The sequence below is a fragment of the Halictus rubicundus genome, chromosome 1 (genome assembly GCF_050948215.1).
Source record: "Halictus rubicundus isolate RS-2024b chromosome 1, iyHalRubi1_principal, whole genome shotgun sequence".
NCBI lineage: Eukaryota > Metazoa > Arthropoda > Insecta > Hymenoptera > Halictidae > Halictus > Halictus rubicundus.
Genome location: NC_135149.1, coordinates 5,894,721 through 5,919,250, shown reverse-complemented (window position 1 = coordinate 5,919,250; position 24,530 = coordinate 5,894,721). Strand labels below are relative to the sequence as shown.

General features: G+C 36.6%; 1 protein-coding gene across 2 annotated transcripts in view; it reads right to left on the bottom strand.

The window, feature by feature from the left end:
* Drgx (Dorsal root ganglia homeobox) overlaps positions 1 to 24,530 on the bottom strand; it is a 124,847-nt gene that overhangs the window by 51,948 nt on the left and 48,369 nt on the right. Inside the window, exons 2-3 of one of the 2 annotated variants that reach the window (XM_076786930.1) lie at positions 14,017 to 14,266; positions 9,946 to 10,023 (exon numbers count right to left, since the gene is read on the bottom strand). In XM_076786930.1, coding sequence (XP_076643045.1) covers positions 9,946 to 10,023; positions 14,017 to 14,101 — 163 coding nt within the window. In that variant the 5' untranslated portion in view covers positions 14,102 to 14,266. The remainder of the gene's footprint in view (positions 1 to 9,945; positions 10,024 to 14,016; positions 14,267 to 24,530) is intronic. The other variant, XM_076786937.1, reaches the window with a different exon arrangement.

The following is a 24,530-nucleotide window of genomic DNA, read 5'->3' as shown; positions in this document are numbered from 1 at the left end:
TTCATTGTATTAGTTGACATCTTATATCCCGCTTTTCGTTTCCTTAGTATCTTGCGTGTATATATGATTTAGTTTAAATGTTACTCAATGTATATATTTCGTTCTTTGTATTAGTCGACATTTTTATGTTCCGCTTGTCATTTCCTTTGTTAGTATTTTGCTTTGCGTTGTTCTTAGCTCTTAGCTCCTAGTTCTTAGTTCTTAGCTCTTAGTTCCTTGGTTATTCTATCATGCTTTCTTGCTTTGGTTTTGTTGTTAGTTATCAGCTGTTCATTGTTACCTTTGTAGTCACTTTTGTACGGTTCTATCCTCCCTCCCTATTAGTTGCCCATTTCGATTGAACTCCGTGAGTTCAAGGTGGGCGGTATGTAGCGGCCAGCCTGGGACATCTGGTTATGGCATGGGTACTGCTTTACGCTCTTGGAACGTGACTTTGGAGGTTTTTAGAAATTAGGTACGGAGTGGCCTTGTCACCGTTTTAGCTAATGTCCCATTCCTGTCCGTTCCCAGGGCGTAGCACTTGTATATAGCTTTCTAGGCCCATGCCATAAATCTGCCAGGGGTCCCATCCTGCCCTTCTCTAGTTTCGCACTTGACGATTGCCAGACGCCCTGGGTCTTTTCCAGGCTCTGGCAACTCTTCACCCGTGGTGAGTGGTTGATGGCCCTTGGTTCATCAGGATGGCCTTGGGGCCATCAGGATGTTCCTCGGTCCCATCTTCCACTTTCCAACCGTCCAACCCCCAATTGGTCCTCGTCTTGGCCAATCCGGGATATCTATCGGCATCCAGGGAAGGGAGGAAAATCCCGAAGTAGAGGGAGGATCTACCCTTACGTGGGTTCTTGGCTCGATCCTCCCAATCAATTGGCTTCCAAGCACGCTAGAGAAAACGACTTTTCCTAGCTGCTCTCCTGTACTCTATTCATTTTTGTATTCGGTTACGGCTCAAATCCATCTTTGTAAATACAGTCCACTGCTTTAGTTTTGTTACATTTGGTCTCCTTTCTTACAAGAGGAAACTCCCATCCTTAGTCGACACATCGCGTGTAAATCCACATCAAAAGCTCGAACATCCTTCGGGATACCCACGAGCAATCAACACCAATCAAACGTATTTATGGTTCCATATTAATTAAAGTAATATTCTTTATTTTATTTTGGTATTTTCGACGAGAAAATATCGAAGCACGTGTATGTAGAAATAAAATTTGTTTTTGAAATGCGTTTATAAAATTCTTTTAACTGAAACGTTTTTCTCTTACGTAAACTGATTCGTTTAATTACGTGAATAAATATTAAAAAATTCATAATTTTGTTAAAATAAAATTTTATAACGTGTATTCCACCGACCAACATACAATTTCGAATGAAATTGTAAGAATGTAAAATGATTGTCTAAGAATGTAAAAACATTGTTTCATGACTTCGTTCAACCAAATTACAGTTGTATTCAAATCAATTTATTTCATAAAGTTTTTTATAGAGAACCAGTTACTTATTATGAATTCGAGAATGAACACCAAGCTGAAACTGGAAAAAGGATAGTAAATTGTAGGAAACGTATAATAGCTGCAAACTAACACTAAGAATAATGGACGCTTATACAACCGACGAGTCTTTCTGACAGTAATAATTAGAATCCAATGAAACCATATTGTCATTTCATTAATTATTGTACTAAAAATGGTTTATATTAGTGAGTACTTATTATTTTCTTTATTTACAAATACTTATCAATTACAGAACTATGGCTGGCCATTGCTACTGGCCACTGGTTCTTTTGAAATTAAAGATTCGATAAAGTTTATGCATATAATATATTTACTATATTTCTCTTATACCTATTTTTAAAATTTAAATCAAACTAAACGGAAGAATCTAGTCCTTATCGAAGCCGACTTCGAAAAAATCAAATCTTAAAAAAGTTACAGTCTTTTAACCTCAAATATGTAATTTTTTATCTAAATTTTCAGTTTCTATCCGTCGCTTCGTAAGAAAAGGAAAAATATACATATGAATAAAAAATCGTAAAATAAATCGTATTCTGATTCTCCAGGCCATTTTTGCACAAATTTTTAGGATTTTTCTTCAAGAAAACTATTGAACCGCTTGCATTGGGATTTAGCACCCATATTTACTGGCATATGAAGTACACGTATGATTTTTTTAAAGTAAAAATAATGAAAATTACATGAGTTACGGTGTTCAGACATAATTCCGGTCTTTTTGCTGATCCGAACCAAAAATATTAAGGTTTATTAATCGGTAGAAATGTGGTTATGGTACAAACCGAATTCAATTAAAAATCCTGATTATTTACACAATAGCGGCATTTTGAAGTGAAATTACATTCAAACGCGAGTTGCATTTTTCAAACGCCTAACGTTAATTTTACGAATTCCAACAAATCCTTTTCGCGCCTATTCTACATCACTTATACTTCAAGAAAATGCGAAAAATGAAAAATCGATTATTTGAAATTTAAAAACCAGAATACCCTCCCGTAATAAATGCTTTCAATTTATTGTAATTGTCACGCGCGAACACGCAATGAACACATAAAATCAGCAGTATGGTCGCGAAGAACATCTCAAAAAATCACGGCTCGAAGGTTCTAATTTATACTTAACCCATCAAAATTGTTCTTCGATCAGCAGCGGTGGCGGGAAGGATAGCAAAACAAGATTAGAAAATCGCGAGCAGAATGGGCGGAGAGCGAAGAATCGAGACCGGTTGGTCGGCTAAGTACATTTGCCGGTGGCCGAAACTGAAATCCACTCAAGATCTTGGATTAGACTCGGGCCGAAGTAAAGCCCGGCGCCAGACAACTCGTACAACTCGTCGTGAGTCGGCCTGATCCAATTTATTAGTGTGTTCGGGGCGCAAAGAAGAAAAGGTCCCGAGTTTCCCCCGCTGACTTTTGCGCTCGCTCGTCTCCTACACTCTTGATCCCTTTCCACGAGGAGAGACGTCGACAGCGAGCTTTGTCTCGTCGCCGTAGGAAAACAATAGGGGGATTAATTTCTGGTCGGTAAGGAAAGAGACAGCGGTGTGCTCACACGTGCCTCGTTGACGTAGTACGTGCGCCTTTAAAACAGTTTGTCCTCCTGCCTGCCCTGGCAGGATCGCTCTTGATTTGCTTCCGCCTGGGACGCGTGCTTCGTAAAAGCTGCGGGGTGAGCTAAAGGGGTTCTATCCGAGGCTTCGGGGATACATCGAACCGAAGTTCGAAAAACGGTTTCAGATTTTTGCTTTCATTTTTATCTATTTATTTCGCGGTTACATTAATTTGTGCCGCTTTCTAGCTGACGATATTTATTCTTTTCGTAATTCGTTATAATTGTTGAAATAATGTAGTCACATTGTGAGTAAAACTCACATCCGGGAATGTCGGGGCGTAGACGCGGCGTCGCTTTGGCTGTTACAATGTAACAACTTATAAAAAGCCTAATGGAGTGTGCGTCATATGTCGAAATGACGATCGGAGGAAAAATGACGATCGACACGAGACTAGAGTGAGGAAGACGTTAGCTGCACGTCCACCCAAAATTCAGTTCGATAAAAGAATCGGTTTGGGCAGGACATACCTTGTACGTGTAATAAGTTCGACACAAGAGTCGGTTTAGGCAGGACATACCTGTGTTATATATATATCAAGTTTTTATATTAAAGAAAGTTCCTTATTCACTAACGCTGTGCTTTATGATAGGACAAACATCATTCCTATCATATCCTCGACAATAATCAATCAAAATACAGGTTTCTTCCGATATAAGACAATGGTTCGAGACAGGCTTTCGCCGTATTACGGATGAGGGTACCTATTCGGCGTGACGTTGTTGTTGAGAGGGCTGAGAGTTTATGGGGCACGTAAAGTTGCCCAGCAGACCATATAGCTGAAGAGGACAGAATATGACATACCCTCTCGTCCTGGCACAAAGCAGTACCAAACGAATAACTTCAGCAGAAGAAGAGGGGATAGAAATTTCCTATTCTCAACACAAACATTGGTGCCGTTTCTCGAAACAGAACTGTATTGACTTGCTGAAAATTCTTGGCGTTAGTTTATTTCATAACCTAATCAAAATCGGGCAGGAACATTCTTCCAGAAAGTTATTGCAAAATGTGATATAATACGTTAGTTTCATTGTTGCCAGCCTAGTCACTTCGAATAAATGTTCTACCAGTTTCTACATTCCAGACAATTAGCTTACGACCCTTTCGGAACAGGCTTCCAGGTTCACCTCGATGGTGACGTTACTCGAGGACAGATCTGGTAGAGGGCTGCGTGGAAAAACTAGGCACAGAACGAAATCGAATGACACCCCAACCGTTACTAATGATACTAACAAGGTAGTTAGATGTTAGAGCGAACGTCGGTGGGTTCGGAGCTGGACCGTGGGCCGAGTGAACCCACTTACCGACTTATCACGTAGTTACCTAATCTGTTTATCCCAACGGAGGGGGGGTTGAAGGAGGACGATTTTGCGACCGGGGGAAGCTGGAAGGTTACATCGACGTCCCCGAGGACACCTCCACCCCGCTCCTTTTGCGCGAGATCATCTAGCAGGCGTCACTTTGACGCACATGTGCCTCGCATTTTGCAGACACGTAAACGGATGATTGTCATAATATGATTAATTAACCCTTTTCGCTACCCGCACCGAATATACTTGTTCTTTTCTAAAGGTTTCGTGGCCGAAAGAACTTCAGCGTTCGAAGGTTGCCTCGTTCCCATAAACTAGACGGTCGTTATCAGCGCGTTTTTTACGCAAAATGGATTCGTAAACGCGGTTCGTTTTCGATGTTTTCCTGTTTATCGCGAACGTTCGAAAAACTTCTAGGCAACCTATTTTTTAATGAACTTCTTGAGGCGTTGCACAGTGCGCAAGAGTCGCGGAAAGCTGGGAAAATTCGTGTCTCTTAAATCTGCAGGGTGTCCCAAACATGTTGTATTTCCTTGAAAGGGATAATTCCTGAGATCGTTTGAAGTAATTTTTTCCTTTGCGAAAATTAAATATTTCCTTGGCTTTATTAAGGAGTTATTAACAAAAAGCACGGATCAATAAGAGCGCGGCTATAGAAGAGGGATCCCGGTTCGGCGACAGCGCCCGCCGAGCGTGACGTTGCCATTGGCTGAGTCTGAATCCGCCTGCTGTATCCGCGCTCTGATTGGTCTGTGTTTTTTCGTTAATGACTACTTAACAAAGCCGCGGAGAAGCGACTTCAAATGGCGTCAGGAATCGCCCCTTCCAAAGAAATACAACATTTTTGGGACACCCTGTATATTGTTAATTGCAAACAAAACGATTTCAGGTGTCACTGTTATAGACTTTGTCATTCTAAAACCAAATCCGAAAGCAAAATTGCTATATCACGCAACGTTTTCGAAAAACCTTTGTTTTTGTAAAAATGCATGATTTTGATAAAAAATGAGGTGTTACGCGAAAACTAAACATGCGAGAACATTCAGGTTTGAGACAAAAGATAGAAGGGACTCTCTTGTACATATCCATATAGTCTATAGTATTGATATCAAAGTTAGGTAAAAATGCAGGTAATATCTAGAAGTATAAAGAGAATGAGGAATGCATATTAAAAATATGGTTTCAATTTGTGTCAGTGAAATCAATATTTTATTTAAACTTAGTTCGAGAATAAATGGAGGGGGCATTTACACGTCCCTGCGGATAGCGCGGCCTCTTTCTTCTCCCCTATAAGTTCCCCATTCGATTATCCAGTACCTACCACATGTATCTTATTGAGATTCATAATATGCAATAAAGTGAACATATACCTCGTGACTCGATGAACTGTATTCGGAATAGATACAAAAATTAAAAATCTCGTTGTTTAGATAACTTTCAAAAACTGTATAAACGCAGAAATTTTTGTACAACAAGCAAACATTCAAAGGTTTGGAGACAATTAACAAGCATAATATTCTTCTTCAATTTTATATGTAATTATAAACCTGTTAGTTCCTACAGAAATTTTTCCTCCACATTTGCTGAACTTGATTTATGATGTAAGAAAATTTTAGAAATTGGAAGTAACAATATAACTAAAAGAATATATTTAATAAGAGAATCTTTATGTAACCGAATTATCAGCCAAAAAGCAAAGTACTGTCAAAGAAATACATTCTAAATATGTAGTTCTTCAATTTTTAATACAATACATTTCTATGTACAGAATTTTCAGTAGCATTACCGACAATTTTTAACCCTTTTTCATGCTCTAATAGTCCATAGGTAGTCCCTATAGATCTTGGCATTCATGGAAAGTGATATGTTCTGAAATTGTATAAAAATTACACTGTATTATCTTGAAATATAATCAAACATGTATATAAAATTTCAAAACACTTCACCTATAATAACCTAACCATTTTGTGTCTCATATACATGGTGATCCATTTATTTTGAGACGGGTCGATATCTTGTAGACAACACATTTTTTCGAAAACTGTTTCAGATAAATCACATTGAGTTTTTTTGGTAGTGGGGGCCTGGAGATCATATAAAGTACAACCTGACCTTAACCCTTTTAGTGCTGGACGAAAAAGAGGTGCCTATGCGAAGATAACCGGCCGAATTTCACGATTTTACTAGTCTTAGGAAAAAGGCTCATAAAAACCAAACGAAAAGCAATATAAAAAAGCAAGCAATATAAAGCAATATAAATTTATTTTGAGGTAGAGTTCTCTCGCAATGCGAATAGTAAAGCGCTACAAGGTGCGGGCCGATATATCGGCTCTGGCACTCTTCGCCAGTGCAGCAAGGGCCGACATATCGGCCTCCGGCACTAAAGGGGTTAAGGAGGGTTTCTCGTGGAACGGCAGAGAAAACAAGTGGTTTTTTCAGAATAATTATTGGACATATGGAACTAGTCCTTTGGGGGATATAAACAGATAGCCTTGAAGCACAAGAGATTTTTTTAGCTCAATTCTTCTTATTATTTATTGTATAATACGCACGTTTCTCGGAACTATGCTTTTTAAACTGGTATGCAGTAATCATCTTCGGACGAAGCTCATTCATTTCTTTACATATTTCTGTAGGGATTGGACCTAAAATATATATATATATATATTGGACCATAATATATGTCAACAACACGGGTCTTGCCAGCGTCGTGTATCGTCCAGGACACGGGGTATACCCCGCGGTAGTGGGGATAATTCGGCGACATTTATCATCCAGGCCTTGGCGACGTATATAGAGGAATCACTGTATTTGATTTTTATGTATAATATTATTTTAACAATATAAATGTAACTAATCGGCCGGAAAACGTAAACTTTTCTTCCGAACCTTAGAATTCCAACTTTTCGTATTCTTCTTTTTATTCTTCTGTTTTAATTTGAAGAAAATGTCTCACTTTTTGTGTTTTGATCACTGTTACAGATGTTAAATTGCACGCCAACAAAGCTTACACTGCCGAAGCTAATAAGAAGTCTTGTATGCTGTCCGATCTCCGTCGGAGCAACACATTGACCTTCACTCGCTAATAACTCGGTAAATACGCTTCCTAGTGGTTTGTCATCGCGATATATGTTGTTTAATGACCGACTTAAACCGTAAATAACGTCGAAAATCGTCTAATACCGATAGAGAAAAAGTTTCCTCTCGGGCGATGGAATAGCCGAACCAACACGCCGCGGTACTTTGTATATTATACAATAAATAATAAGAAGAATTTAATTAGAAAAAAAACACTAGTACTTCAAGACTATCCGTTCACATTCTAAAAATTTATTCGAAAACAAATTCTTAAAAATCACTTACTTTCACTGTCGTTATACGGGAAGACTTCCTTAATGTCACTGTTTGAAACAGGAAAGAATTCAGGCGAACGGGAATGGGTGTTAACATCACGCGACAGAAAACGAGATTCGACTTGGAAAGCGATCGGTGAATAGTCAGGCACACCGCCGCCGTCGAAGTTCTGAAGAGCGACTCGGCACCGCCGTCGGGACGCGGTTTAACCGGAAGTTGGTTCGAAGTGCAAATTAAGTTTAGCGGCCGTCCAGTTTGTAGCGTCCACTTTGCGTAACTCGGTCTAGTCGGTAATGTAACTTCATCGATGTGTTCCGCCAGAGCAAGTGCCGGCACAATCAATCTCCCCTTTCTCTCTTCCTCCCCGTGTTCTCCTCGACCGCCACCCCGCGAACCTTTCTAGCCACTTTTATTGCATTCTATCGTGATCTTTTTTCGTTTTCGTGTTTCCAACTTTTGATGGTTGTTCGCGAAAAAAGGGGGAACGTTTAAATCGATTTCTCGGTAAACGGGATAAAAAGAGCCAGCTATTCCAATTTTGTTTTGCTCGTAAAGTAATTGCCAATATGCAAGGAACCGTTATGCACGAATCTTTTATGGATATAATACTACCGCTGGCAAAAATTATTCGATCAAACAAATCAAGCGCCAATGATTATCATTATTTGTATTTTCAATGTGGAAAATAATTTTATTTACCATAAAGACAAACAAAATGATAAACCTCGTCATGTATAAAGAAAATATTGATACAAAATTAAGTATGTTTGTTTATTCATAATGTACAGGTGAGCGAATTAGACACAGATTTAAGGAAGGCTTTAACCATTCCCAAGCACTCACACCAGTTTTATAGAAATTTCTATTATTATCTTCACCGATAGGAGTATTAAAAAGTGTTCTATTATTTTATTATGCTATTTAAATTGATTTATAATTTTCACATGGAGGTAAACAGTATCTTATTTTATATTTGGTAAAAAGACAACGCATTTCATCATTTTATTAATATACTTTTAAAATATTATTAATTCTTATGTTATATTTATCTCATATGTGTACAGAATTATTTTTCGTATTTAATATACGGCTAAATGATTCATTCAACAATTGCATTCACGATTTTGATGAAACGTTTTCTCCCAGAGGTAGTATTACATATATTTTTATCAGCGGCAACATTCTTTTATAAATGAGTACGGTATTTTAACCATTTGAAACATTTTTATATGGTAATTTTATGTAATGCAAAATAATACAATAAATTTCTAGGGGTGTATATAGGCAGGCAAAATATTCATACACAGCTGACGGAAAACTAACCTAAAAGGTTTAAACCAAATTCTTGGTAAAGAGAATAGGAAGAAGTAGAAGCCATTACAATTTTATTTCCAACGTAAAGTAATTGATAATATACATGAAATCGTTATACAACATGAATCTTTCATGGACTCAAATGTATATTATCATTTTTCATTTTAAACATAATATTCTTATTATTAATTGTGATATTTTAAAACTGTGTAAGGTATTTCCAAAACCCCGAAGTTTCTGAGAGCATTTAAAAAAATATTAAAAAAGTAAAATATAATAATAAAAATATTAAAATATTATTATTTATTATTTAGAAAAATATTGAATATTGTGTCCTTAAATGAAAGTACGATTCATATAGATAGTTTTAAACTTTTTATTCGATTAATAATCAATAATTCTATTAATTTATTTATAAACTATCATAGTCTAATTTTCAGAGTAAAATATTTACATTTATTTTCAATTATCAATGTGTTGGCCATTACTTTTCCCAATCATTTCCTATCTTGCGAGTAATTTTTTTTTTTTTTTTTTATAAAATATTGTTGGATTAAAACTTCATTATATTTATAAGTCGATTATGATAAATAAAGTAATAAATTAAATTGCAGCCTTCCTTACAAATGTATAATGTTGTGAGTCGATGGTAGAAAACAGCGGCGTCTAAATACTTGTTTATGTCATAGCATATCCGATAAGGCTTAATTTCACAATAATAAGCTGTTTTTTGGTTCAAGAAGCAATCGCTAAAAGTGCCTAAAGATGAGCAACAAACGGTGTCTAAACAGTTGGTCTAATTTATTCGCACACATTTCTTTCACTCAGAAAAATAAGATTGAAATCTTACCTTTTCCATATAACAGGTGTTTGAAATGTCTTGCCCCTTTTTGAACACCGATATCCAGAGAAGTCTCCGCACAAAACACTAGTACACACACAAAAGCACAGAGAAACTAACGGAAGTACAGTACTCGGGTGCACAAAAAAGAAGTAATCGTAAAACTAATATAAGATAACACTTTTGAATTTTTGTAATATTTTCATGTCAAGATCTGAATGTAGAAACTCTAAACACTGGTTGTGAGTTCGAAACAATTAGTGATCAAAATTAAATCCAAAAATGTTCATAAGAAAACAATGATTCTCTTGATATATCAAAGAGACTACTCCTAATTGACTTTTTCTAATGATAATCATAATTCCCATCATTTCAATTCTGATTAAGAGAAAGACAATTGAACGCAATTTTAATTCTGATTAAAAGTAAGTGATCGAAATTTATACATCATGCAAGAAACAGCTATACACTGTAAAATTAAGCCTTATCACATATTTCTATAAACTTTATCATTAACGCAATATATAACATTAAACTTTCAGAATTGTACTACGCGTTTAAGTTTACCCCGTATACATAAAAACATTACCATACGCAAAGGATTAATAATAAATTACATCATATCTTCAATCATTCGTGTCAAATTGTATACGTACACTATTTTGAAATGCAAACGATATTTTTATATGACTGGCTAAGCAAACTGCATTATAATTTAAGACTCGGTTTGTTTTACTTTCAAGCTTCATTTTCAATGAATTTTGAATTATTTAGTACATGTACAGATTGATGAAAATTCATATGGAATATTTGTGTCGGTAACAAACTATTATACGAGCTCCAATTAATGTTTGTGTGAAAAATAATCATCATCTAGGTTTAGGTTGGCACCCCTGAGCCGTTTTGTAACTAGTTGGTAACTGGATGAGTTGCGTGTGTTTGAATCGGTTGAAGAAAAGCGTCGTAACGGATAAAATTGAACTGAGTGTGTGATCTGGAAACATCAGTATTATTTAGTCCACGAGTTATATTATTTTGTATTAATAACGTTTAAACTAATAAATAAGTGTTAAAGTCTCTTTAGTACATGTTTATTTTCCAGCCGAGCGCAAGTGCATCGCGATAAATTTCAACAGTTTGCAAACAGCGTTTTGATTGAAAAATTAATTTAAATACGCTACTACAGGGACGTACCCCTATCATTTGTCAATTCGAGACACTGAAAGTAATTCTGAAAATTGTATGATGTGGGAGTTCGACAATTTTTCATGATATAGGTCGTTTTAAAGTCTCCTCTGCATCGGAGAGAATGGGGAATCGGGTAGTATGGTGAGGGTGAAAATAGATGAAAAAACGAAAGATTATGGGCAGAATCAAATTTTTCTTGGTGAAGTAAATCGGGACGAAACGGTACTCTAGGGAGATTCGTAATCGTGTCGCCGGAAGGTACTGGGGGATCCTGATAGCCGAACATGTTTCTGGACTCGATTATGATGTTCCATGATGTACAACGAGCCTATTTATTTTATATTATACTATATTAGCCTTATGGTTCTGTATTTACGAAATAATTATTTCTTTGCACTATCGTGAATTTCCTACACAGCAAACTGTATAAATTAAGAAAGAAAGTATTAATTCGATAATGAAGTAGGGTAAGGGATCCAATTACTGTGGGGGTGCCAATTACTGTGTCTATATTAATTAGACTTATTTTTAAAGCACAACGAATATTAAAAAAGAAATGCATAACATTAACTGATTTTAATAAAAAAATTTAATATCTCTTTTTCAATATTCATTATGCTATAAAAAGCTATAAGTATAATTACTATAGGTACAGTAATTGGCACCCCCACAGTAATTGGGTCTCTTACCCTATATCCCATTTTTTTTAACTTAATTGTTTATACTTATATGATCCTTAAAGGCTACCGAAATCGGTGAATTGCGTCCTTTTTTACGTATACTATAATTACCTATATCAATACCAAAATTAACGATTGTGAAAATCATGATATGAACAAATACAGGAGTGTCTTGTAACTTTCGTTTAACACGTTGATTGCCTACTTAACGACCACAAAAATCCGGTAAAATAGTGGCGACCACAAAAAGCAACTTATTTAATAAAACTAAAATTGAGAAATTAAGATTTATGATGTCAATTGCTTTTTTAATCCTCTTATACTTTATCTATGAAGATAATATTTATTTATCTATGAGAGATACTGAATCTATGATAATGAGTAAGCTTTCATAAGCATCTATGAATCTATAAATGAATCTCTATCTAAAATAGTAAACAATTTTATGCATACTCTATCGGAATAGGATTGAATTTTTAAATCTGCAAAACTAATTCCATCATCCAAATATGTGTGACGTAGCAGTCAACGTGTTAAGGTAGTATTCTGGTTTTCCAGGCCGTTTGTGTACGAATTTTTAGGAATTTTTTCAGAAAAACTATTGAACCACCTGCATTGGGATATTGCACACGTATTTACTGGTATTTGAAGTGGACGTGTGATTTTTTAAAAGTAAAAATAATGAAACTTACATGAGTTGTATATATTTTTATAGAGTATGTTTTGAAAAACATGGGTCAGCGGTTGTCATGATTCCGGTATTTCTACTGATCGGAAACAAAAAAAATGAAGGTGTTTATTAATCAGTGCGAATGTAGTTATGCTATGAACCAAAAGAAACTGAAAATTCTGATTAATCACGAAATCGGCGGCATTTTTAATTCAAATTACCGATGTTTTAAATATTTTCTGACCTTAATTACGATAAAAACATGAAAAAAAATTGACGGTTTTGAAAAATTTTAGTGTATGCGATAAAAGGGCATGTGTTGAAGATTCTCTCCAAAGGATGTAGCCTGATAAGGAAGTCAAGAATGCCCCCAAACCAAATTGAATTTGCCAAAGTACTTTGTGCCAATTTTCAACCGTATATGTCGACATAGGGGGTAGTAATGGTTGACAAAGAAAATGAGGTATTTCCGTAATTTTTCTTATCCTCTTCAATTGAGAATTCTGAAAAAATCAGGTATATTTTAGCTATTGCAATGCATATCTATGGATTTTTCTGAATTCCAGCTTCGAAACCGAATTTTAAAAAATAAAAAAATTTTCTGAGAAATTAACTATATGAGTCATATGGACATGGTACTTGTACGGGCATGGAAAAGGTATAAAATAGCGGTTTCTGATTTTTTGGACTGTGTCCCAACTTTGACAAATCTGAAAAAATGATATGTTAATAACCATAACGAGATGCTAAGACTGTAAAAATATAAACTTAGTATCTCATAAATTCTATAAGAAATCGTCAATTCAAAATTTTTTTATTTTTTAAAATTCGGTTTCGAAGATAAATATTCTTAAAAAATTCATAGATGTGCATTCTAATAGCTAAAATATGCCCGATTTTTTCAGAATTTTCAATTGAAGAGGATAAGAGAAATTACGGAAAACCCTGATTTTCTTTGTCACCGTATTACTACCCCCCATGTCGGCCTATAGGGCTGAAAATTGGCATAAAGTATTATCTTGGGATAATTTATCGAACGGCCTATTGCAAATTCGATTTGGTTTGCGGGCACTTTTGACCTCCTTATCCGGCTACACCCTTTCAAGTCAATTGGTGAACTAGAACTTGAAATGCCGTGGTAACCGTTTCGAAATGAGTTGTAATAAGAAAAACGCGTCTAACGATTCAACCATAAATATCTCTGCAATGCGAGTTGCATTCTTCGAACGGCTATAACTACGTTAATGTAACAAATTCAAACAAATTCTTTTGCACACATATTCCACGATACTTATGTTTTAAGTAAATGCAAAAAAAGAGAAATCGATTTTTTGAAAATGAAGAACCAGAATACTCCGTTAGACAAGAAAATATATCCTTTTTTGAAAATATTGTGCAGTTAGATAGCCAGAAACGTTGAATTTGTACTCCACATATGGAACAGTGTCAAATGAAAGGTAAATAACAGATAAATAAAAATTCGCCCGAAAATTGCATAGAGTTTTCGCTGGGAATTTTGGTTCAAGCGGAATGTCTACTTACAGGGGTGAGTGGCGGTGAAGGGGTACTCGAGGGTAGGTGGTAATCGGGGCGTTGGAAGACCTGGGGGGCAGTGGTAGCAGAACATGCCGCCAGCCCTGGCCACCGTGCCACCCCCCGGCCCCCCACCACCGCCGACTCCAGGCACCTGAGGCTGACTCGTCTGTTGCTGTTGTTGTTGCTGTTGTTGCTGCTGCTGGTGGTGCGGGTGGTGGTGGTTATTATTCGGTTGATGGGCGTGAACAGATCCAATCTGCAACCACATAAGTTTCTGACATTGTGAATCATGTTTCTGGGAAAATTCATTAAAGACTATTGCAACCATGCTCGGAACCGTTCCCATGATGATTTCTGACAATAAGTGAGTCACAGACAGAACAAAGAATTAAATCGTTGATTCTAATTGTTCGCGCAATAGACTTTTATAGAATGAGTGCCACGTAGTTCGTTTTGCTTATCTGTTTCTCATCGCTCAGGTCTGTTAAGTAGTAATTGATTATTGGTCCAACTGAATCAATAATCGGTTACTTTAAGCTTTTAATTCGAAATTTGTATGATAGCTTAGCTGTAACGTTAAAGATTTTATGAAGAATTCATCTACAGAGCGTGTCAGTAAAAGCTACTATTTGAAATAACTCGGTGTCTATCGGTTGTATAACAAAAACTTTTTAATGAATAATATTGCATTTTAAGGGACGCATTAGATGAGTACTGTTTTATTACTTACATCACATTGACCATGAGTATTTTCAAAGGTTTTTTCAAGGTGAACTCAAGGTCATCGTACTATAGGTCGCTAAATTCGTCCTTCCATCGGTAACAACGTGGTGTTAAGACAAGGTTGGATTGACTTTGATAAAAGCCAGTCATCTTAATATCTCGGAAAAATGAGATATAGAAAAATCATATTGTACCCATTCGACGCGTCCCTTAAATGCTATATAATCCATTACAATATTTATTGGTATAACTAATACATATCGAGTTATTTTAGATAGCAATTCTTATCGACTCACCCTGTGTAATATTTGAATATTTTGTTACAAAATTTTACTTATTATGCAGTTTAATAGCTTTAATATTTAATATTTGAATATGGTGTTACAATATTTTACTTATAATGGAGTTTAATAGCTTTATAAATGATTGTTACAGTATTTTACGTAGATATAGGACAACATTGCTAAATATAGTACTCTTATACGTACTAATGTAAGACTTGCAGTCTCACAGTAGAAATGGACAGGTATGATCGGACGTCTTCCTTGGACACGAATTGTGCACGAATGAAAGTGTTGCAAGTTGTAGGACCAGAAATGATAATGGTCATAAAATTACATTTGCTTGAAAATTTTTAAAGTTTTTTCCAACCTCTAATATTTACACGACCTTTTTTGCACGGTACGCATCCACTGTCACAAAGTAAAGCCAGCTACCCAAAAACATTCACCTAAAAGACAAGGACCCAAAATCTGCCTCGAGTTTCATTCAAGAGAGATCAGATGCCTCGAGTCTTTTCGAGCTGGCCAGAGCCCGAAGACCCGGCAGAGGTCCAGATATCTCAAACGATTCCTCGGAGCATCCAAATCACCCCCGAAATTCCATTTACTCCCTGTGAAAGGAGGCTGCTACGTGCATACGTAAAGCGAAACCCGAGCCGGTAATCCGTCGTCGTGGAAGGTCAGGCAGCCGAAACGAAAATTGGCTGAATTTCGTTAAGTTTGGCAGCAATTACTTTTGATACCCGACACGCGGCCGTAATTGCGTTGGGCCAAGCAGGAGCAGTACAGGGGTAATAATTCGCTAATATCAATTTCAAATTTCAATTAGTATCATCTCGACGTCTGCTCCGCCCCCTCGAGCGTCTCTCGCGCCCCTCGTCCCACCGGCAACCCCCGTCGCCGCTCTCCCTTGGTTCCCGTGGACCCCAGAAGAGCACGGCATGATCTAAAATTCAATTTGTCCCTTGTAGCGGAGCCGCAAAGGGTGAAGGAGAGACGAAGAGGAGAGAGAGAGAGAGAGAGAGAGAGAGAGAGAGAGAGAGAGAGAGAGAGAGAAAGAAAGAGACAGACAGACAGACAGATAGAGAGAGAGAGAAAGGGGCTGTGTCGGAAGGGGTAGCAAGCCAAGCAACGTGGAATAGCGAGGGGCAGGGATGGGCATAGTTAGAATACACCGAGTTTAAAGCCACTCGCGTGCACGCCGTTACGTAACCAGAGATACGGCATTGTAGGCACACGCATGCGCAACACGCCGACCCATTATAAATTGATAACTACGCCGTTTATTAAGTTCCACGACCGATGGCTGCTTAGGCAAAGAGCCCTCCACGCTCCTCGACGATACATGCATTATTTATTTACGGGAGTTTACAATCCCTCTAATGGAGATCGGCGTAATCGGCCGCCCATACGCCTCTGCTACTCTCGCTCATCCGCCCCCGCGCACGCCCGCTCCGTAATCGTGAACGGCTACCCTTCGCGATGCCACCCCTGTCGTGCTCTCTCTTAATCGTGTTTCACCCCGCTTTCGAAAATCCGCGCGTCGCAAGGCCGGTTGCGGAAATCGGATGTAGACGGGACGATCGCAGACTAGGCATGATCCCAGGGTTGCAATTGGGGCTGCGGATGATTTGAAAAGGGATGATCGAAGTATTGGGCTGATGACGTTACTGTCGTTTGTGTTTTTAAGGCGGCTGCCGCGTGTAAACGGGTCAAGAATACCATTTTTTTATTGCATATTTTTAACGTATATAACCTTAAAAATACTTTCACAAAATTTGATGCTTAAATTCATTCGAATGACAAAATTATGACGATTTCAGGAGAACGATGCTTCGGAGTAGCGGTGTCAGTAGAAGAAAAAAGCGTTTTTCTCGAAACGTACTTTTTCACCTGGCGTAGATAAAATCTCGAACGCATGATTCAGTCCGAGTAAAGTTTTCTGCAATTATCTCGTAAACTAAAGCCGACTGCTAAAAACTTTAACGGAACTTTTAAGGGAATGTTGTTCAGAATGGTGACCTTGACAACATATTTCAAGGTCATTGAAATCTGAGAGGAGGTAACACTTCGACAAGTTTACCTAGTAGGCTTTTCAATAATTGTGCTGCACCAAATGAAAGCTTAAGAGTCTTCTTTCACACGATAATCCCAAACGAAATCATTAAATCACGTCATTAAGGCCGACTTCCAAACATTATGGAAAAATCGCCGGTAGATAATATGTTAACAGTGTGAAAAATCGGCGCAGCAGTCGTGCATCGCGTCGTTACTCGCAAGGTCAATGTTCGGAGGGTGAACCATCGGAAACCAGTGACATCGATAAAAGGATTAATCGATTTGTCGCAGGTAAAGCAGGCCGAATCACCGGCGAACCCCCGTCAGACTGAATCTCGCCGCAGGCACCGGCACTCGTGGTGCTGGGCGCGTAATGACGGAACATACGCGCCGACATAAGGGACGAAATGTAGCGAGGCTAATCCACGATGAGTCCCCGAGGGTGTCCCCCGAGCCCGGTGCCCGAAAGGGGGGCAGGTCTACGTCCCCCCCCCCCCCTAACAAGAAGGGCATACGTGGCCCCATATATCCCCCGAAAATAAACCGGCATGCGGTCCATGGGTATATTTGCGGTGTTCAACCAGCTGGGCGAAACATTATGCCAGTGTTTTATTGTGCGACCATCCGACTGCACACCCCGCCACTGCGCACAGAAGGGATTGTGGCTTCGAGTGGAGTGTGTTTACACATCGGCACACGCGCTGGATTTGTTACACGCTCGTTATACTCGCTGCTCTTGTTATTCGTGTGATCGTGTAATCGGCTGTAGTGTTTGTGGGGATTGTTCGCCGCGCGGAAATGGAATACGAATCGGTGGAATTTCTACAGTCAAGAATAAAAATATAGGACCCATTACGTTCCATTCTGTTTCCGTGTGATATTCGAAGAGTACCATATGTGTATTTGGTAATTATTTAGAAAATGGTCCTCCTCACCGATTTTGACGGCCTTGAAATATGTTATCAAGGTCATCATTCTCAATAACTTCTCGCTACACTTATTACCGCCGCTCGGCCCTAGTTTTTTTTATGAAGGTTGTCCCAAAATGACCTGACATTTTAAACTGCGCCCCATTTTTTTGTGGCGAACATAAAGTACTAACCTTTGACAACTGGCATCAGGAAGTATTGAGGTTTAGTCATGGAGAATTACACGATCGAGCAACGCATAGAAACTGTGAAAATTCACTACGAAAATGGTGAAGACTTTGCAGAGACGGTTCGAACAGTCCGTTTTTAAAAAGAAATTCGCCGCGGCGATGTGAATTGGCCACCAAGATCGTGCGATTTGACGCCATTGGACTTTTTTTGGGGGCGTTTTCTGAAAGGAAAAGTATATGTCAATGATCCACAGACCATTCCGAAGCTCAAGGAAACAATTGGACGCAGCATTACTGAAATTAGTCCGCAATTGTGCCAAACTGTTATCGAAAATTTCGTCAAAAGAGTGAACGTTTGCAAACAGGGATGAGGCGGCCATTTATCAGATATTGTATTCCTCACATAACCTCCATGTTTGTACGATTTAAAAAAAAAACGTTCATACTTTAAAAAAAAAATACATTTTATTAATAAATTAAAATGTCAGGTCATTTTGGGACACCTTTTGTTTGCAAAAACCTGTTCATTTCATTACAGCGAATTCCGCCATTTAACCGAGTTTTAATTAGCTATGGGGTGGGGGCGGGTTCAGAGGAAGGGGAATTCGCTGTAATAAGTGTCCGTAGTTGTTTGCAAATATTCCGAAAACGAAGGCCGAACTGCGAAGTTTGTATTTCGACGAAAATACGACTTTAATACAAGAATAGTTGGATTTTTCGACATAATGGTGGACATTTTTCCAATTTGTATTAATAATAGTTGAGAATAATGTTTAATAAAACGTGCAGTTTCATTTTTTATACTAAACCTAATTTAGATCTAATTCAAACTTAAAAAACATTTTTGCGAATATCTAAAAAAATTGAGATCAAGCGGGGTTATATTATAGAGAAGTTGTTCAGAATTCTAAATCAGAATTCTAGAAGACTTTAGAAGACTTCTAGAAGACTCATTCTAGAAGACTTTCTATCAGACTTTTCTAAATAATTACCGTGTATTTTAAAAAATAACTTAATAAATATCGGCCGCGCTATGATTTGTCCGCGTTTTTTCGCAAAGGGAAAAGTTACTTCAAATCAACTCAGGAATCACCCCTGAGAGAGCACAATACTTCTGGAGCACCCTGTATATTATTCTGGCCATTTAATTCAGATTGTGGTTCAGCATGTCATAACCTAATTATGCTTGGGCATATCCCAAGAATATTTGGTTACTTTTGCCAATGAAGATTCTGTCAACTTAATTATTATATACATGTCCCTATATTGCTAATGCTGTACTGTTTCTATACACGTTTTCTACACCACACAAAAAAAAACACCTGTTAGATTATTTTTACATATAACTGTTTAATGATTAATAGATGATACATAAGTGATACATATTAAAGGATCGTATATATAACACGTGGCAACATTGGATGCCTTGCGACAATCACACAGAAGAAGAAGAATACAGTGAATTCTCGAAATATGTCATCAACACAGGTCTTGCCAGCGTCATGTATCGTCCAGGAGACATAACCGAGCTATGTTTAAACTCCTCTGCGTCCGATGCCTGTCGAGCTTCGTGGTCCCTTACGGGGTATACCACGCGGTAGTGGGGATAATTCCGCGACAATTATCATTCAAGCTTGGCGACGTATATAGAGAAATCACTGTACTACTCTCGCGCACACTCGCTCGTCGCTTGCACATTACGGTTTGTGTGACAAACTATCAACACTCCATTAAAGAAATTTTGAATTTCACGAAATGTCAACAGAGAAGAAATGTATCGAAAATTACTGGACTATTAACTCCAAAATGGAAAAGCTTCAACAGAATTCAATCGTATAATATGATACCGACTAGATCGAATGGTTTTTATACACATCAATGAAAAAAGAGGAATTCAATTAAATTTGTTTGTATAAAGTAAAACAAGAAACTTACAATTAGTATCGTTTTTTGATAAAAACAGTGCTGTACAATCACTAAATAATGATTGAAAATTGAATTTTAATATTGCTTCTATTATTGATACAGTGTAAAATTGAAAAAAGAACAATTACATTTGTAATCTTTTTCTCATATTTGTTTCCAAAACAAGTTCAATTATTCACTCTTTGCGAAACTAAATTTTTTCTCGTGAGATGTTTACTTAAAAATTTCTAACGTGTCTTGCTAACATTGACTTTATTAGCATTTCGTTTTACTGTCACTTTATTTTTGTTGGTTGCGTGCGAATATGGAAATTGCTTCATCAGAGCTTGTCGATGCTAACGCCGATATTAACGTGAACGCATATGAATACCGACGAGTTAATTATGAAGTTTACGAAAATTACAGCGATGTTAGCTCCATGCTGCGGTGTAAGTAATATACACATCCAATGGTTCGGTAACCCGGATTATGGACATCCAGTAATGTCGGTATTCAACTATTTGGGTACACGTGTACAGGGATATCTTGTTACACGTAGTTTCAATTGCGCAGGGTCAGTGTTATTGAGTTAATGTAGCACAACATCCTCTCAAGTACCATGCAACATTTATTTGGCCAAGAAACTAGTATTTGAACTTTGCTGGAGTGAAGCAGCGCTAACGACACGTACATAAATATACACAGAAATTCCATAAAGAAGTTCACACCAATGAAAAGTATGAAATGGTGAAGTGACAGAGGAAATGTATGTAAATCGTAACTTAATGCTGAAACTAACGAAAAACTGTTCAAGATAATTATTGCAAGAAGTTTGTGTCGAATAATACTGCAAGTTTTTGAACACAGGCCTAAGGAGAGTGTTTCTTTCCGAAAATATTTTGATTCTTTTTAAAACAATTTAATATGTCCATTTTGTTCACCGGTGAGAAGAAACTAACTCCAGTAACAAATTCGTATTGCGAATATAAAAATACTTTTTGACAAAACGTTTCATAATTAACGTGAACAATTAAATACCGAATTACATATAACTATGGATGCAAATAGTTTGTCTTTTTATACTCTCAAAGAATATACGAAGAAAGTTATATCATTCTATTGTGTCCGCCAGAAAATTTTTTCGCATGTTCATAGAAAAGTTCAACTTCATTAAATTGAAATGAAGAAAATACTAGTGTTGTCTGTTCCATTCGAAACCGTTCTTGCAGTGTCTTTATCCTGTTTTAATACTTATTCTTGCAAATGGTACCATCGACCGGCTCCAAAGAAAAATATAAATGCTCTGTGGCCAACCTAACCTTTTAAAAAGTACCGATGACATTAAAATCTCTGAAAATCTTTAAAAAAAAACAATCTTATCACTGCATGCATCCGTTCAAATGGTATCACTTTGCCTTAAGAATTTTCGCCATAATCCTTCTACGGTGTTCATAAAAAAAAATGCATCAAAATAAGTAGAGTCAATAAATTCGATTTCAATAAAATGGTAATTCAAAAAGTAATGTAAGTCTACATACCCAGCTGGGTCGCGTAGACCCGAAACACCATAGAAGGATTAATAGAGTAAGAATAAACCAATTATATTCACATTCCCATAGAGTAGGCGGAGTTAATGATAAAAGATTGAGAACCTCTGGGTTGGACAATGTCTAACTTGCCCTATTCTATTAGCAGAGTCTATTAAAATCGCGTGATCACTAATTCAGTAAATCCTTCGATAAACAGCATTGAGCTAAGTTCTGCTCGATGGGGAAGGAGTGGCAGCGACGGAACCGCACTGTAGACATAGTAATACTTGTCCCAGAACCTCAGCCCCTTTCGCGTCAGAGCCGAATCCGAATGGGGTGGAAGCCTGTCGAGTGCAAAAGGGGGAGGATAGGCAGGGACAAGCGTGGCGGCAAGCTAATTATAGAATTATCGCTTTTAATTGCGATTCGTGCTATTTGCGCAATGGTGCGGCGGTGCAGCGCGATTGTCGTCGCGTGCCGAATTATTGGATGTTGACGTCACCCGACGCGGCACCGCTTTGCTCGTAATTGCCGGCACCAATTATGCAATTAGCGCCGCTCTCTAATGAGCGTAGTGTTATACACGCGGAATCTAAACACCCGGTTATTCGACGACCGTGCTACACTCAGAGGATCGCAAACTTTCATACTAACCGTACAGACTTCAGAAATCGGACGCGAATTTTGTTTATAGGTAAATAGTCTTTTTTGCTTTCTCTTTCAGTATTTCATTCGCATTTTACTACACGAGTATGTAGTGCAAATAAATAAATACCATAATGGATCATAGGAAGTTAAAAAGAAATTCTATAAAAGCATACTATTTTGATAAATTTCGAAAGCCTGAAAATTATTTTTGATTTTATAAAACTATGCTTAATTAAAATTGAATTTCAATGAAATAGTTGTAACTTAACAGAACTTATGTGAACTAATTTTAAGATACTCATTAAGTTATGTGTATCAACGTATTAACATGTTAATATATTTTATTGATTACAGTATCCAAATCATTTATGTAATTCTATATGCTATATAACCCCTACTTGTTTTAAAGCAACAAATAATAACAATGAAATACATTATTTTTATCGTTCGCTGTTTTTAGTGATTTTAAGCAACTTTTATAGTATTTTATAAATTTATAGTATTTCTGGAGACCCTTTTGATAGATTATACACATAATGTGTCAAGTAAAGTATTACTAACTCTCTTCTTAGCATCTAATGAACATATTGACCTAGATTTTTTTTAATTAAGCCTAGGAGAGCTAATCTTTTAGTATGCAATGAATGTTTTAAAACAACTGCTACTAAAAAAGCAGCCCCCCGAACGTTTTTTCAAATATTCAAAGTGACTTACTTGAGATACCAGCAGGTTTCTTTAAACATTAAGCCCCACAGACAATATATTTTGCAGCAAAGTAGTATAAATATTTTTTTATGTTTTATACGACTATCTTCGGTGTCTGCATATGTACGGGAAGTAATGTTACAAGAATGAAATGATATTTTTCCTAGTATTATAACAAGATTCTATCTACCTGAATCTATGTGTATAAACACACACGTAAATTATTCGTGTATTTCAGCATTTTGATAGACGGTAAATGTGGAGAGCGCTAAATTAATTCGACGATTGAACAGGCAAAATTATCAATTAAATTTAATAGAATTGATGTTAACTTTAATGTTGATATTAGCAGTAATTAATATTAATTCGTATTAGTATAAATATTGATATCGTTATTACCGTTTCAATTTGCTATTCTACTACATTTCTGATTTCTGTTAAAATTCTGATACTATTTGGATTATGGAATCGCTTCATGGTAATCTATCGTATCAGCACAATTTCTAATGGGAGCAATTTAATTAAATATTTCAAAGAAATATTATACTCCATTATAAATTAATCATTTGAAATAATGATCTACGTGTTATGAAATGGATCAGTCCAAAACTTATTTTCGTATAACTTTGTTATGACCTCATTTTCAGAAATGATGTACATTAGAAAACATACAGATAATATTCATAGAATACAGAAAAATAGCGAATCGCATAAACAATAAGAACAAATTCTATATAGATTTAATAAAATTACTAAATCTAATTCAACTGAGAATTTCAGCCGAGTATACATATGTACGTATATAATGTAATATAAGCATAATCGCACGACTTCATCTTTTACGTTTTCATTTCGCCTTTTATTTAGGTTATCATGCATATTTATTTACTATTATTAAAATCTTTTCGTTTGCACGGTTGAAATATTTATATTACACATACACTAATTTTAGTGTAGTATTGGTAAGTTCCACGTACGTAATTTTTAATTTTAAACGTTAGATATTTCATAAGAAACTAATAAAAATCGATTTCAGTCACTATTTTAGGCACTGAAATAATTTTTATGCAATGCTAATAGCAAGTGTCCGGATAGTTTTGAGCGGTAGTGTATTTCGTTGTATGCAAAATAATTTCATTGTTTAAAAGCATTTATCAATTACATAGTTGTGGTTAATTTCTCCGGGAACTCACTAAAAATTAACGATTTTGTTGTTAAAGCTCGTCACTTTACTTTAAAACCTCCGCCATTTTATCTCAAATTAATAGATTAAAAAGTTCTATAATATAGTATACGCAAATTATTATAGCATAAACCCAATTTAGGTTAGGTAATCCATGGCTACTTTATATAACAATTTAACTACCAATTTAACTGATTAAAAAAAAATACTAATTGCCCTTACAGCAGTGTTTGGTTCAGTTAGATTTAATTTACGATTCATAGTCAATTAGCGCCACTAGCAACACTGCCAAGACTTTTCTTTTTCAGCATATACAGTCAAATCACGGTTAATTCATAATCAATTACTACCACCAATAATATTGCAAGTATTTTTCTTTCTCAATGGAC